Source organism: Leucopleurus acutus (assembly GCF_964270905.1).
Source record: "Leucopleurus acutus genome assembly, chromosome: 5".
NCBI classification, from domain to species: Eukaryota; Metazoa; Chordata; class Mammalia; order Artiodactyla; family Delphinidae; genus Leucopleurus; species Leucopleurus acutus.
Genome location: NC_139147.1, coordinates 107,913,911 through 107,931,590, shown reverse-complemented (window position 1 = coordinate 107,931,590; position 17,680 = coordinate 107,913,911). Strand labels below are relative to the sequence as shown.

Below are 17,680 nucleotides of genomic sequence, written 5' to 3'. Positions count from 1 at the left end.
GCCTCATCTTTATGATTTCTTTCCTTCTGCTAACTTTGGGGGGTTTTTTTTGTTTTTCTTTCTCTAACTGCTTTATGTGTAAGGTTAGGTTATTTGAGATGTTTCTTGTTTCTTGAGGTAGGATTGTATTGCTATAAACTTCCCTCTTAGAACTGCTTTTGCTGCATCCCATAGGTTTTGGCTCATTGTGTTTTCATGGTCATTTGTTTCTAGGTATTTTTTGATTTCTTCAGTGATCTCTTGGTTATTTAGTAGCGTATTGTTTAGCTTCCAAGTGTTTGTATTTTTTACAGTTTTTTTCCTGTCTCATAGCATTGTGGTTGGAAAAGGTACTTGATACAATTTGAAGTTTCTTAAACTTACTGAGGCTTGATTTGTGACCCACGAAATGATCTATCCTGGAGAATGTTCCATGAGCATTTGAGAAGAAAGTATATTTTGTTGTTTTTGGATGGAATGTCCCATAAATATCAATTAAGTCCATCTTGTCTAATGTGTTATTTAAAGCTTGGGTTTCCTTATTTATTTTCATTTTGGATTATTTGTCCATTGGGTAAAGTGGGGTTTTAAAGTCCCCTACTATTACTGTGTTACTGTTGATTTCCCCTTTTATGGTTGTGAGCATTTGCCATATATGTTGAGGTGCTCCTATGTTGGGTGCATAAATATTTACAATTGTTATATCTTCTTCTTGGTTCGATCCCTTGATCATTATGTAGTGTCCTTCTTTGTATCTTGTAATTTTATTTTAAAGTCTATTTTGCCTGATATGAGCTGCTACCCCAGATTTCTTTTGATTTCCATTTGCATGGAATATCTTTTTCCATCCCCTCACTTTCAGTCTGTATGTGTCCCTAGGTCTGAAGTGGGTCTCTTGTAGACAGCATATATATGGGTCTTGTTTTTGTATCCATTCAGCCAGTCTGTGTCTTTTGGTGGGAGCATTTAATCCATTTTCATTTAAGGTAATGATCGATATGTATGTTCCTATGACCACTTTCTTAATTGTTTTGGGTTTGTTTTTGTAGGTCCTTTTCTTCTCTTGTGTTTCCTGCCTAGCAAAGTTCATTTAACATTTGTTGTAAAGCTGGTTTGGTGGTGCTGAATTCTCTTAACTTCTCGTTGTCTGTATAGGTTTTAATTTCTCTGTTGAATCTGAATGAGATCCTTGCTGGCTAGAGTAATCTTGGTTGTAGGTTTTTCCCTTTCATCACTTTAAATGTGTCTAGCACTCCCTTCTGGCTTGCAGAGTTTCTGCTGAAAGATCAGCTCTTAACCTTATGCGGATTCCCTTGTATTTTATTTGTTGCTTTTCCCTTGCTACTTTTTTTTTTTTTTTTTTTTTTTTTTGAGGTGTGCGGGCCTCTCACTGCTGTGGCCTCTCCCGCTGCGGAGCACAGGCTCCGGACGCGCAGGCTCAGCAGCCATGGCTCACGGGCCCAGCCGCTCCGCGGCACGTGGGATCCTCCCGGACCGGGGCACGAACCCGTGTCCCCTGCATCGGCAGGCGGACTCTCAACCACTGCGCCACCAGGGAAGCCCTCCCTTGCTACTTTTAATGTTTCTCCTTTGTGTTTAATTTTTGATAGCTTGATTAATATGTGTCTTGGCATGTTTCTCCTTGAATTTATCCTGTGTGGGACTCTCTTTGCTTCCTGGACTTGATTGACTCTTTCCTTTCCCATATTAGGGAAATTTTCAACTATAATCTCTTCAAATATTTTATCAGACCCAGGTCTTCTTCTGGGACCCCTATAATTTGAATGTTGGCATGTTTAATGTTGTCCCAGAGGTCTCTGAGACTGCCCTCAATTCTTTTCATTCTTTATTTTGCTCTTCGGTGGTTATTTCCACTATTTTGTCTTCCAGGTCACTTATTCGTTCTTCTGCCTCAGTTATTCTGCTATTGATTCCCTCTAAAGAATTTTTAATATCGTTTATTGTGGTGTTCATCATTGTTGTTTGCTCTTTATTTCTTCTAAGTCCTTGTTAAACGTTTCTTGTATTTTTTCCATTCTATTTCCAAGATCTTGGATCATCTTTACTATCATTACTCTGAATTCTTTTTCAGGTAGACTGCCTATTTCCTCTTCATTTGTTAGGTCTGGTGGGTTTTTACCTTACTCCTTCATCTGCTGCATATTTCTCTGTCTTCTCATTTTGTTTAACCCACTGTGTTTGGGATCTCCTTTTCACAGGCTGCAAGTTCATAACTCCCTTTGTTTTTGGTGTCTGCCCCTAGTGGGTGAGGTTGTTTCAGTGGCTTGTGTAGGCTTCCTGGTGGCGGGGCCTGATGCCTGTGTTCTGGTGGGTGGGGCTGGATCTTGTCTTTCTGGTGGGCAGGCTGTGTCTGGTTTTGTGTTTTGGGGTGTCTGTGAACTTAGTGTGATTTTAGGCAGCCTCTCTGCTGATGGGTGGGGCTGTGTTCCTGTCTTGCTAGTTGTTTGGCATGGGGCATCCAGCACTTGAGCTTGCAGGCCGTTGGGTGGAGCTGGGTCTTAGCGTTGAGAAGGAGATCTCTGGGAGAGCTCTCGCCAGTTAGTATTATGTGGAGCTGGGGCGTCTCTCTGGTAGTGCAATGTCCTGGACTTGGCTCTCCTACCTCGGAGGCTCAGGCTTCACACCCATCTGGAGCACCAAGACCCTGTCAGCCACATGGCTCAGAAGAAAAGGATCCAAAAAAAGGGAAGAAAATAATAATAATAAAATTTTAAAAATTATAAAATAAAGAAATAATAAAATTAAAAAAGAGAGCAACCAAACCAATAAACAAATCCACCAACGATAGCAAGCACTAAAAACTAAACTAAGATAAACATAAAAATCAGAAACAAATCAGTTGCAGACAGCAAACCCCTAGTCTACAGTTGCTCCCAAAGTCCACTGCCTCAATTTTGGGAATATTCATTGTCTATTCAGGGATTCCACAGATGCAGGTTCATCTAGTTGATTGTGGGAGTGTAATCCGCTGCTCCTGAGGCTGCTGGGAGAGATTTCCCTTTCTCTTCTTTGTTCACACAGCTCCTGGGGTTCAGCTTTCGTTTTGGCCCCACCTCTGTGTGTAGGTCACCCTCAAGCGTCTGTTCCCCACCCAGACAGGAGAGGGTTAAAGCAGCGGCTGATTAGGGCTCTTTTGCTGTCTCAGGCCAGGGAGAGGGAGGGGGATGGTAGTCATAATTGGAATGTGACGGGAGCATGCAGCGGCAGAGGCCAGCGTGACATTACAACAGCCTGAGGTGCTCTGTGTGTTCTCCCGGGGATGTTGTCCCTGGATCTGGGGACAGTGGCAGTGGTGTGCTGCACAGGCTCCTGTGGGGTTGTGGGGGCGGGTATGGGTAGTGACCTGTGTTTGCCCATAGGATTCTTGGTGGCAGCGGCAGCAGCGTTAGCATTTCATGCCTGTCTCTGTGGTCTGAGCTGCTAGCCACAGCTCATGCCCATCTCTGGAGCTCGCTTAGGTGGTGCTCTGTCTCCTGTGGGCACACATGGAAGGAATCCCCTCTCCTCACACACCCCGAAACAATGGTCTCTTGCCTCTTCGGCAGGTCCAGACTTTTTCCCTAACTCCCTCCCAGCTAGTTTTAGCACACCAGCCCTCTTCAGGCTGTCTTCACGCAGCCAACCCCAGTCTTCTCCCTGGGATCTGACCTCCGAAGCCCAAGCCTCAGCTCCCAGCCCCCACCTGCCCTGGCGGGTGAGCAGAAAATTGTCTCAGGCTGGTGAATGCTGGTCAGCACTGATCCTGTGTGCAGGAATCTCTCCACTTTGCCCTCTGCACCCCTGTTGCTGCGCTCTCCTCCATGGCTCCAAAGCTTTCCCCCCATCCACCTCCCTCTCTACCAGTGAAGGGGCTTCCTAGTGTGTGGAAACTTTTCCTCTTTTACAGCTCCCTCCCAGAGGTGCAGGTCCTGTCCCTATTCTTTTGTCTCTGTTTTTTCTGTTTTCTTTTGCCCTACCTAGGTACGTGGGGATTTTCTTACCTTTTGGGAAGTCTGAGGTCTTCTGCCAGCATTCAGTAGGTGTTCTGTAAGAGTTGTTCCACATGTAGATGTATTTTTGATGTAATTGTGGGGAGGAAGGTGATCTCCACGTCTTATTTCTCCACCATCTTGAAGGTCCCCCCCCCATAGTTTTATTTTTATTAAAAATGGATTTAAAATTAAAAAATATATATTTTGGAGTATAGTTGATTTACTATGTTGTGTTAGTTTCAGGTGTACAGCAAAGTGAATCAGTTATACATATACATATATCCACCATTTTTTTAGATTTTTTTCCCATAGCCCATTACAGAGTACTGAGTAGAGCTCCCTGTGCTGTACAGTAGGTTCTTATTAATTATCTATTTATATGTAGTAGTGTGTATATGTCAATCCCAATCTCCCAGTTTATCCCACCCCTTCCTTATCTGCTGGTAACCATAAGTTTGTTTTCTATTGATACATCTGTGACTCTACTTCTGTTTTGTAACTATGTTCATTTGTCCCCTGTTTTTAGATTCCTCATATAAGCAGTATCATATGATATTTGTCTTTTCTGTGTCTGACTTACTTCACTCAGTATGACAGTCTCTAGGTCCATCCATGTTGCTGCAAATGGCATTATTTTGTTTTTTTTTTATGGCTGAGTAATATTCCATTGTATATATGTACCACATCTTCTTTATCCATACCTCTGTTGATGGACATTTAGTTTGCTTCCATGTCCTGGCTATTGTAAATAGTGCTGCAATGAAAAAAGTGGATTTAAATTTTGATAAAGTACTCATGAGGAAATATTTAGGCTTATAACAGTTGTTATTTGTTTATATTTTTAGAATTCGAGATGCAAGCATGCAGTTAAAAAGTCACCAAAATGATTTTCAGAGAGTACAGAAAGAATTGAGTCAGTTGCAACATGAGTTAAAAATTAAACAAAGACAATCAGAAATCTTCAGGTAAGATTATCTTTAAAGAATTGAATATTATAGTATTGAAAATATACACTCATTTAATACTAACTTTATAAACATTGAAACACCTTTTAGTAATATAGTTTCTATATTTATATAGTTTAATATTATAGTGTTGTTGAAAAAAATGGAAACACTTCACTTTTTTAAAACTATTATCTCAACTAAATAGTTTTGCCAATAACATTTAAATTAGGCAAACACCTTGTTCTGATTTTGCAGTGACATTTAGAATGAAAGCACAGTAACTAATTCATTTTCCTCTTGGCCAGTATTTCTTGGTATACTTGATCTCCTGACCGACAGTCCAGTGACATGAAAAGAATAGAATGGGGAAACTTTCTAACTGGATAGTAATAGACCTCCTAAATTTAGAAATTTCCAATATAAATGGTGTTAAATCTTCTTTTATATAATCTTTGAAGGCTTTATAATAACTAAAGGTAAAGCCCAATGTTCTAAAGAAAATAGGAAGTACTTTTTAAAAATGGAATTGCATATATTGAGAATATCAGAAAGAATGATTAATTTTTAAATTGAGTAACTTTTAGCTCTTAGAAAAGGGAAATAAGTTAAATGAACATTATAAATAGACACAGGTTCAGGATGACTAAAAAAAATATGCCGGGTAAATACTTTTAATGTTCTTATTTTTTCCAGTCTACTTATTATTATTGGGAATATTGTTCTGTTAAAAAAATTATCTGGGCTAATAATTTTTTTATGCAATATCTGGTGATAACCTGTTAGCCATCTAACCTTTCATTAATGCCTTGCACATAACTGATGCTAAATAAATAATTTTTGAATTAATGAATGAGTCTACTCACAAAACAGATGACAATTTTTGTCATCAGAAATCTTCTCTGTCCTTTCCTAGAAATATAGTATTGAACCAGCAGGATATCACCCCGGTGACCCCAACTCTCCATTTTAGTCAGGACCATCAGTATTCATTCTTGGCCCCAACAATAGCTTTGGCTCAGGTCCACTCGGGAAATCCCATTTGTTTTATCCAGAGATGCCATTATGGATGGCAGGATTGACTAAATTTTAAAGGCTAGACTAGGACTAGATTAGACAATTAATGCTGCTTCAGGATATTATGGACTGATAAAGTCAGTCTTTATTATTCACATTTTACATGTAATTTGTAGTATTTTAAATTCTTGAAGAAGCTTATACATATTTAAATGTTATTTTTATTCTGTGTTGTAATTTTGTCATCATTTTGCATTATACTTTTACTGCTTATTTTTTAAAATGTTTTCAAAAGATCTGTGGTTTTTGTTTACTTTTAGATAAAAGATCACAAATTGGAAGTTTCGGATCTGATTTATATAAAAAAGTAACACTAGAAATTTTAGAAGTAACCATTTAACTAGACAGTATAAATAAAAGTTTGTGACAGATGAATAAAAATAATTACATGTTTTATTAATACTCTCACTAGTAGGTCATTGCATGGGAGAAGGCAGTCTGGTGAAAATAAAATCAAACCAAAAGTTGTAGAGTTCAGTGATTTTGTTGCATTACTAAAAGCTCATTTTAAACTAGTTTACTGATTATTTTAAAAAAATATCTACCAGAACGTAAAACTTCGAGTTTGCTGTGGATAAAGAAAAGGAGCTTATAATCTTCTCTCTTAAAGTGGTAAAGAAAAGAAGCTTGAGCTTTAGCTACTCAGATGTAATCATCTTTATTTACGGAGTCCCAAAGGAACTTTCAAGAGATCAATGCACTAAGTCTTTGAGTCACTTTGCTCTTTTTAAATTATTCTCTCATTTGTTTAATTGCAATAGGGCTTAATCACCTAGCCTCCAGCAAAGTGTTCTTCATGCTTTGTATTTTCCCTGACCTCATTTCCAACCTGTCTCTGGCAAGGGGTTGATGAGGAGTAGCTGTGGTATGCCTCAGTTGGCTCAGCACAACTGCAATTCAGAATAAAGTGTCTTTTGAGAATGGAAATCAACTTTTGAAAGCCTGTAAAATAGATACTAAAAAACAATATGGAATATAGGTATACTTCACTTTATGTAAAGTTGTGTATAACTCCAATATTCCAAATCAATCCATATTTGAAATATTTTGGTAGTGCTTACTTTTATAGGATTCTTATTGTAAATCTTTCATAAATTGTTTGAAATATACTTATCCTCTAATTTTTCTTGTTTGTAAATCCAGACTCTGTCATCTCTGAAATTAAGCCAACTCCCCAAATCTCTCACTTTCACACCAACTTGTCAACCACATTAAGGCTTCTAGTTTTGTTTTGTTTTGTTTTTCTGATTTTCCCAACCATTTCCTGGCCTTACTTTGTTTTCTAGCCTTGATCCCATAATCAGCTCATGTCTTTTTTAAACAGCTGTATTGAGATATAAGTTACATACTACAAAATCCACCCCTTTTAAGTAGACAATGTAATGATTTTTAGTAAACTAACTGAGTTGTGCAACCATTACCACGTGCAATATTAGAACATTTGAGTCATCCTTAGAAGATCCTCATGCCATTTGCAATCTCTATCTTCACCGCCAATCCTAGGCAATTGCTTATCTTCTTTCTGTTTCTATAGATATTTCTCTGGACAATTCAAATATATGGAATCCTACAGTATGTGGTCTTTTATATCTGACATCTTTCAATAATGTTTTTGATGTTTATCCATGTTGTATCATGCATCAGTACTTTGTTCCTTTTTATTGCTAAATAGTGTTTCATTGTCTGAACATACCACATTTTATTTATGCGTTTATTAGTTGAAGGACATTTGGATTGTTTCCGCTTGTTGGCACCTATGAATAATGCTGCTATAAACATTCACATGTAAGTCTTTGTGTGGATGTATGTTTCATTTCTTTTGAGTAGATACTTAAGTGTAGAATTACTGAATCATATGGTAAATTGATATTTAACCTTTAAGAAACTGCAAAACTATTTTGCAAAGTGGCTGCACTATTTTACATTCCTACCAGGAATGAGGATTCTACTTTCACTGTGTTCTTGACAACATTTCTTATTGTCTGTCTTTTTTTTATAGTAGCCATTCTAGAGGCTGTGAAATGGTACCTCATTGTGCTTTGATTTGTGTTTCCCAAATGACTAATGGTGTTGAACATCTTTTCGTGTGCTTATTAACTATTTTTATGGTTATTTGGTGAAATATCTATTAAAATATTTTTTTCTATTTTTCATTGGTTTGTTTTCTTGTTATCAGATTATAAGAGTTCTTTGTATGTTCTGGGCACAAGTCTTTTATTTGAAATATGATTTGCAAATATTTTCTCCCAGTCTGTGGCAAGTCTTTTCATTTTTTTAATTGTGTCTTTTTGAAGAACAAAAGTTATTATTTTTAGTGAAATACAGTTTAATCAATGTTTTCTTTTAGGGATTGTGCTTCTGGTAATGTATCTAAGAACTCTGCCTAACCAAAGGTCACAAAGATTTTTTTCCAGTAGTTTCTTCTAAAGATTTTATAGTTTTAGCTCTTACCTTTAGGTCTGTGATCCATTTTAACTCTTGTGAATGATGTAAAGTAAGGATCTAAATTCATCTTTTTTTTTCATGTGAATATTCAATTATTCTAGCACTGTTTGTTAAAAAGACTATTCTTTCCCTATTGAGTTGCCTTGGTCCCTTTACCTAAAATCAATTCACCATGAATGGAAGGAATTATTTCTGGACTCTCTATTCTATTTTATTCATCTATTGATGTATATCTATTCTTAATGTCAGTACCACACTCTCTTGAATATTATAATTTTTAGTGAATTTTGAGATCAAGAAATGTAAGCCCTTCAAATTTCTTTGTTTTCAAGATTGTTTTGGCTATTCTGGGAACCTTGTATTTCCATATAAATTTTAGGATCATCTTGTCAATTTCTGAAAAATAGCCTACTGGGATTTTGATAGGTATAGCATTAAATCTATAGATCAATTTGGGGAGAATTGCCATTTTTAAAATGTTGAATTTTTCAATCCAAGAATCCATATATCTCTCCACTGAGATCTTTAGTTCTCTCAGAAATGTTTTGTTTTTAGTATACAAGTCTTGCACTCCTTTTATTTAGTTTATTTCTAAATATTTTATTCTTTTTGATGTTATGACAAGTGGGATTTTTTTCTTAACTTTATTTTTGGGATTCATCATTGCTAATAAACAGATTGGTTTTTGCACATGGTTTATGTATCCTGTGATCTTGATGAACCCATTTATTCTAGTATTTGTGTGTGTGTGTGTGTGTGTGTGTGTGTGTGTGTGTGTATTCTTTAGGATTTTCTTCATAGAGTATGTTTCTGCATAGAGGAATTTACCAATACTCCAGCTACTTTTACCTCTGCTTATTTACCCTTAAAACCCTCAGTCTTTATATCCACTTACAGGTTGTTAAACACCAGGCCCTCAATTTCTTCAATACTATTCTAAATCCTCAATATTCTGCTTAAAATTCTTTGTGCTACTCATCTCTCACCAGCTGTGTGTCTTGCCTTGTATTTCACAAAGAGAGTTAAAGTTATCAACACAGACATATTTCCTGTGAGTCAAATGATACTTAAGTTTCAGAACCCCGCACTCAGGACCCCCTTCCAAGCTTCTGGGAGGGCCCCTGGCAAAGTAAGATGGTTTTAAATTATAATTGTAAAAATTCTGTCTCTTTGCACTCTGATTTCCCTTCTCCTACTTCTGATGTCAGTATGCCCTTGGAGTAGTCCCTGGCATTTGAGGGATCTGAGAGAGAAAGTTGTGTTGGGAATATACATTATAACTGCCATTTGGAAAGTCATTTTAGACTGCTTCAATTACACAAACAAGACATTGCAGACTAAAAATAGGGATGTGTATGAATTTCTTTTTTTTTTTTTTTTTTTTTGTGGTACGCGGGCCTCTCACTGTTGTGGCCTCTCCCGTTGCAGAGCACAGGCTCCAGACGCGCAGGCTCAGCGGCCATGGTTCACGGGCCCAGCCGCTCTGCAGCATGTGGGAATCTTTCCGGACCGGGGCATGAACCCGTGTCCCCTGCATCGGCAGGCAGACTCTCAACCACTGCACAACCAGGGAAGCCCTGTATGAATTTTTTGGAATTAATGGAGTAAAAGCAATAAAGATGAACAATTTAAACAATAGAAATTATTCTGTCATAAAAAACAAATTATAACATTTTTTCAGATTACATCATAAGTGATACAATTTCAATAAAATCTCTTGGATTATTTTGTAATCCATTCAATGAAGAGGAGTTAATTATTTGAATACATTGGAGAAAGATTTAAGTTTCTTGCTGATTTGACCAAAGCTGCTGACATCACTGAATATAACATAAAAATCATAGTATACCACTTCAAGGACATCTGAGATAAGCTGGTTCATGAGTTTCATTATTTCAAAGACAATTTAAGATGTCATTTTCCAAGAAAACTTGAAATACCAAAAATTTTATCATATATGAAAATTTTTTATAAGGATTTTCCCAAATTTGACAATGCTTAATATTTACATGATATTACCAATAATGGGCTATGAAGCTAAAAGAATCTTTCTAAACTACCACAGATAATAAAACTAATGGCCCTGCTAGATGAAAGGCTGTATAATTTTTATATTCTCTCCACACAAAGTAGTATTATAAAATGGTTCTCATATGAAAAGGTGCTTGTAAAGCATGTAACCAAAAATTATAGACAAAAGAAGTATTGTAGAGCTGTTACTTATTAAAAAGTTATACTGTTTTTCTGTATTTTGTGATATTGATGAGATTTATTAACTTTTACAATTTTATTTGTAATGATTTTTCTCAATCTATAAGTGCACACTTTTAAACCTAATTTTGTAGTCGTCTTTTACAAGAAAGCCATCCCTCTATCCACACCAATCATATAAGCTCTAGGCCGCACAAAATGTGATGGATCTGCTCTTCGCTAAGTGGCTTGATTTTTCTGTTTCCTGCCTTTTGTCCCTACAGAAGCACATGCATCCGTATCTGGTCTTTCTTCTATTAAATATCCCTTTAGGCCTTGACCCCCATGTTCATGACTTGCTCCCAGCAGCTGCCTTACACTGGGCCCATTAGGCCTTTAACCTTGACTTAGTTCATAGTTCTTGCCTCTGTCTTACCACTTCCTGGCTTCGCATTCAAACTTCCCATCCTCACCATTGCTCCCCTTTGCTTTAGTGATCTGTTGGACTCTTTCTTTGATTTTTTTTTTTTTGGCTTGTTTTTAATTGAAATATAGTTGATTTACAATGTGTTAATTTCTGCTGTACAGCAAAGTGATTCAGTTACACATGTTATATGCATTCATTTTTATATTCTTGTCCATTATGGTTTATCTCAGGATATTGAATATAGTTCCTGTGCTCTACAGTAGGACCTTGTTTATCCATTCTATATGTAATAGTTTGCATCTGCTAACCTCAACCTCCCAATCCATCCCTCCCTCACCCCCACCCCTTTCTTTGATTTTTTTTTTTTTTGAAATCAACATCTCTCTTAGCTCCCAGGTCTGCATGCTGATTGAGGATTCCCTGTGGCTTTTGGTCACTCAAGTGGACCTTATTAATTAACCACACAGAATGACACCACCCTTCTTCCTGGCAAAGGCTAATCTTTCAGCCTTTGTTTTACATCTGTCCTTTCTTTCTAGCTCTCTGCACAAAAAATGATCACATCTCTTGCCTGTGTTTTTTAGCCTCTGTGACTGTACTCATACTGTCTGCTCAGCTCTGTAAACACTCAGGTGTCTCCCATCCTAACAAACCATTCTACTGTGTATCTTCCTTTTTCTCTCCTTGCTGCCTCAATCAAGGTTCTTGATTGCTGGTACCACATAACTATTTTCTCACTTCTGCTTTACTGCTCAGTCTTTTCCTACCTGAAGCCTCTCTCTTAGGTCACCAAAGACCTCCTTAATACCGGATATAATGGCCTCTGTTCAGCCTTTGTCTGAGGCCTTAAACACTGATCACTACTCTCTACTTTAAATTCTCTTATCCCCTGGCTTTTCCGATGTTATCTTTTTGGCTTTTCTTCACTGGTTGCTCCTCCCTCATCTCCTTTGAGGGTTTGTTTTCTGATTTATTCCCATAAATATTAGTGTTGTCCAGTATCTTATCCTCAGTATTTCTTACTTATTTATTCCTCCAACAGAGTGATCTATTTTTTTCACTCATTCATTCATTCATCAATATGTGTTGAGTACATACTCTGTGGTAGGTACTGTGCTAGGTGCAAGGGAGACTGTGATGAACAAGACAGATACAGTCTCTGTATAATAGATCTTAGTCTACTTAGGTAGATAAATATTAACTCCCATGGCTTCAGTCATCATCTTTTTGCTGATAACACTCATATCCATGTCTGCATCTTGCTTGATTATTAGGTAAATGATAGCCAGGACATCTGAAGTAATAAAAATCATTGAGATAGTAAAAAACATGTGGTCACTTTGAGCTGTGGCATTTGATGTGGGAAAAGCACTGGATCAGTCACTTAAAAAGGTTTCATTTATTATTACCCTAGGTTTTACACTGCCTGTAGGACTCTAGCGCAGGAAGAATGCTGTCTACAAATCTGAGATTCTCTTTTAGGCTCAGTGACTAAGTCACTTTTTTATTTTATTTATTTATTTTTGGCTGCATTAGGTCTTTGTTGCTGCAGGCGGGCTTTCTCTAGTTGCGGCGAGCGGGGGCTACTCTTCCTTGCAGTGTTTGGGCTTCTCATTATGGTGGTTTCTCTTGTTGCGGAGCACGGGCTCTAGACGCGCGGTCTTCAGTAGTTGTGGCACGTAGGCTCAGTAGTTGTGGCTTGTGGGCTCTAGAGCACAGGCTCTGTAGTTGTGGCACACAGGCTTAGTTGCTCCGTAGCATGTGGGATCTTCCCAGACCAGGGATCAAACTCGCGTCCCCTGCATTGGCAGGCGGGTTCTTAACCACTGCGCCACCGGGGGAGTCCTGACTAAGTCACTTTTGACTGAATTTCCTTCACTAAATGTTTGCTGTTAAATTAATTTTAAAAGATTAATAGAAAAATGTGTATGAAAGTAGTTAGCTATCTTTATTTATAGTTAAAATATTATAACACAGTGGAAATGAGTTGGGGTGACCATATACCTCAGTCTTCCTGGGATAACCCCAGTTTATATGTTGTCTCAGCATAATGCAGATAGCACCTACTTTTACTTTCATAACTGTCTCCATTTAAACAGTAGATTGTATGGTCACTCTAAAACCATTTTTCAAAGAAAACCTTTTTTCAAATACATATTTGTTATTATGCTTGCTATTTTTAAAAATCCTAATTTTTCCTTACTTCTTTACAGTCAGAGATTGACAGAATACAAGTATCTCTGGAATAAGACCCTTTCATTACTTACTTTTAGTAAAAGAGAGCTAACCAGTATTAAAAATGAAGTATATGATAATTTTCAAAACTGGACTTCACTGAAAGGAGAAGTTTTTCTACAAATTAAATCCATAAGTGAAACAGCCTTGACAGGTTTGTTATATATGTTTAGAACATAATCGTCCTTTTTTTGGTAAATGGTATATCATAAGTCATGAAATAATGATACTTCATTTTATGTGATGGGAATTATGATTAATTTTAAACCTGTTATTTGTTAGTATACTAGATGACCATTAAGATCTATTCCATCCCTGAAATTTAATAATTATAGGCCTGATCTAAGATAAGCTCTGATAGATCAATCTTGAACTGTGACCAGAAGTCTGGTTATTCCTGTTAAATGTACAAATTTGTATTTTAAAACTTTTTTTCTGTTAATGGCTGAGTAGCTCTAATTAGATCAGATTTCCCATAGATAACAACTATAAATTCTGGACAAAGTACCTACCTAAAAACACTGGAGAGTGACCAAGACCAAGCACATGGAGGGAACATAAGAAAAATTGAAAGAAGCCCTATTACTATTTGAAAAAAGCCAATCTAGAACGGTTATGTACTGGATGATTCCAACTGTAATATATGACTATTCTGGAAAAGGCAAAACTATGGAAATAATAAAGAGGTCAGTGGTTGCCAGGGTAGGAAGGAAGGATGAATAGATAGAGCATGGAGTATTTTAGGGCAGTGAAATTTTTGTATAGTTTAATGGTGGATAGGTGTCTTTATACATTTTGCCAAAACCCATAGAATATACAACGCCAAGAATGTACCCTTAATGTAAGTTATAGATTTGGGATGGTAATGATGTGCCAATGTAGGTTCATTAATTGTAAAAAATATACCACTGTGGTGCAGGATGTTGATGGTGGGGGAAGCTATGCATGTGTGGGGGGCAGGAAGTATCTGGGAATTCTCTGTACTTTCTGCTTAATTTTACTATGAACCTAAAACTGAACTAAAAAAATCTATTATTTTTTTAATTGAAAGAAGGGGATAGCACTGGTTGAATTCCCTGTTTGTTGTTGTTGTTTGTTTTGGTGTTTTTTTATGGCTATTAGATTGAGGGCAGGGTACAATCTATTCCAAGCAGGGAAGCTAGAACTTTGATAGAAATCTATAGTCTTTTTGGCTTTAAGACTGGAGGACAGAGATCAAGGCAGTCCCAGCTTTGAGAAGTGAGAGGATATCCTCGAAAAGAGATAGAAAGTGAGAGCTCAAATTACGCATATAAACTCTTCCCAAATCTCTGGCTTATCCCTAAAATACGTGTGTACAGGGAAGACTCTTAAGTAGCTCATCTAAGGCTAAAGCAATTGACATTACCTGCTACCTACCCTAGGGGAAACAGTCTTTAGTATATGAGTTCAGCCAAGTTAACTACCTGTTAAAACAAAGCAATACCAAAAAAAAAAAAAAAAAAAAATCAATACTCTAGAGGACCGTAACAGAATCCAGAGTCTCCATAACATAACATAACATCCGCAATGTTTAGGATACAATCCAAAACTACTTGAACTGGAAAGAAACAGGAAAATGGCTTCTACTCAAAAGAGTAGACAGTCAACAGAGACCAACCCTGAGGTAGGCCAGATGATATAATTAGCTGACTAGGATTTCAAATCAGCTGTTAACTATGTTCAATGACATAGAGGAAAATAAGCTAATAATGAATGAAAAGAGAGAAAATCTCAGCAAGAAACTATTAAAAATTGGAAAGTCAAGAATTAAAAAATACAATATCTAAAATAAAAATTTACTGGATAGACTTTTATAGCATATTGTGATTACCAAAGAAAGAATCAATGAACTTTAAGATAGATTAATAGAAATTATTCAATTTGAAGAAGAGAGATAAACACTGAAAAAAGTGAACAGAGCTCCAGGGAAGGGTTAAAATGTACCATAAGTAATAAATATCAGTAAATATGAAACTCTTTTTCCTTTGAATTGAAAAACTGTCTATGATCATTTAAAGTAAGAATTATAATATTATATGGTGGAGGTTATAAAGTATATTGATTTAACATATGACAGCTAGAGCATAAAGGACAGGGGGATGGGGTAATAGATCCATATGGTTGCACGCTTTTTGTATTTTATGTGACATGGTGCAACATTCATTCTATGTAGACTAAGAAATTAAGGGTGTATAATCCCTAGAGCAACCACTAAAAAAATACAAAAAGTATATAAAAAGCTAATAATAATGGAGAATTAACATCATCTGACTCTAAGATTTATTATAAAATCACAGTAAACAAATCAGTGTAATACTGGCATATGGATCAACAATAGATCAATGGAACAAAATAGCCTTGTAAATGACCCCTGTTGATAATGATCATTTCACTTTTGACAAGGCACCAAAACAATTCAATGGGAAAAAGAAAGTCTTTCAACAAATTGTGCTGGAACAACTGAATAGCCATATAGGAAAATATACCTTGACTCCTTAACTCCATAAAAATTAATTCAGGATTAATCAGAGCTAAATATAAAAGCTAAAACAATAAAAGGAGAAACAGGAAAATATCTTCATGAATTGATAGTAAATGAAGGTTTGTTGGATAAGACACAGAAGTAAGAATAACAAAAGAACAAAAATTGATGAATTAGACTTAAAGTTGAAAACTTCCGCTCATCAAAAGATGCCATTAAGAAAATGAATAGGTAAGCCACAGACAGAGAAAATATTCCAAAACTCTGTGACAAAGGACTGCTGTCCAGGTTACATAAAGAACACCTACAAGTCAATAGTAAAAGGACAAGTGATCCAACCAAAAATGGCCAAAAGATTTGAATAGACACTTTACAAGGAAAGATACACAAATGGCCAATAAGGACATGAAAAGGTGCTCAGCATTATGAGTCATAGGGAAATGCAAGTTGAAACCACAGTGAGATACCAGTACATACACACTACGTTGGCTAAAATGAAAAAAAATGACAACAGCAAATTTTGGTGAGGAAGGAGGGCATCTGGAACTCTCAAACAAATTGGTGAGAGTATAAAATGTTACAGCTGCTTTGAAAAAGGATCTGACAGTGTTTTAATAAAACTAAAGATACATCTGTCTGATGTCTCTGAAATTCTTCTCTTTGGAATTTACCATCTCCCCCAAATGAAAACATATGTCCATAAAAACATTCAGCAACTTTGTTCAAGCTTTATTCAAAATAGCCTTAAGTTGGTAAAAGCCCAGAAGTACATCAGTAGAATTGATTATCAAAAAAACGGCTGAATAAACAATGGAATATAGAATGAGCTACAATAATGCAGTAACTTGGATAAACATCAAAAATATTACGCTGCCTGAAAGTAACCTTACACAAATAATGCACATTGTAAGATTCCATTTATATGATGTTCTAGAATAGGCAAAACTAATCTATAGTGGGAAAAAAACAAAAACAGAAGTTACCTCAGAGGGGAGGATTGACTGGAAAGGGGGCATGAGGGCACTTTCTTTGGTGATAGTATTGCTCTCTATTTTGATAGAGGTTTGGGTTACACAGTGGATGTATTTTTCAAAACTCATCTGTTGGTACATTTGAGATTTATGCATTTCTTTGTGGGTAAATTTCACTCAAAAATTAGAAATCTATATTGAACGCTAATTAACAATGTGCATGCTGAAGTATTTAGGGAGTCAAATATATTGACTTATCTTGAAATGCATAAATATGTAAGATGGTTAGAGGAATAACTATGTTATAAAGCAAATATAGTAAAATGTTAGTTGAAGAATCTAGGTAGTGTGTGTATTTGAGTTCACAGTACAGTTCTCCCAACTTTTCTGTATACTTTAAATTTTTTATAGTTAAATGTTAGAAAAAGAAAGCATTCTAACCATATAACTTCAGTTTCCTAATTTTATTATATAATATGTGCCTTTAGAAATGAGTTGTATATGATAATACTCTTAAAATTTTTAACTAATTTTGAGAATTAAATTTGGACAAATACAGATGAATATTATAACAACCATGTTTTCAACTGCAAAAATTGTTAATTTTTAATACTTTACCTTTAAAAAAAGTGTCTTAGTTCAGCAGACATTGAATCAAAGGTCTAACTGCAGGTAGTTTATTTGGGAAGTGAAGGTCACGCAGGTATAGGGACAGAAAGGCAGCCAATAAAGGTTGCAGTATTGCAGTGGGCAACTGGAGCTTAATCCCATGAAGAAACTGAGAAATGGTTTAAAACACATGCCTCAGAATTCCTCACTCAAGGAGTGAGGGAGCTGGACATCAACTCCCAAGAGTCATTGGTTAAGGGCTGCTCCCAGACGGTGTAAACTCCTTGGCACCTGTAGTCTGCCATTTG

General features: G+C 36.3%; 1 protein-coding gene across 2 annotated transcripts in view; it reads left to right on the top strand.

The window, feature by feature from the left end:
- Nucleotides 1-17,680, top strand: part of LEKR1 (leucine, glutamate and lysine rich 1) — a 271,409-nt gene that overhangs the window by 113,965 nt on the left and 139,764 nt on the right. For both annotated transcript variants that reach the window (XM_082840350.1, XM_082840351.1), the window contains 2 exons: nt 4,817-4,936; nt 13,268-13,443. In XM_082840350.1, the coding sequence (XP_082696476.1) occupies nt 4,817-4,936; nt 13,268-13,443 (296 nt within the window). The remainder of the gene's footprint in view (nt 1-4,816; nt 4,937-13,267; nt 13,444-17,680) is intronic.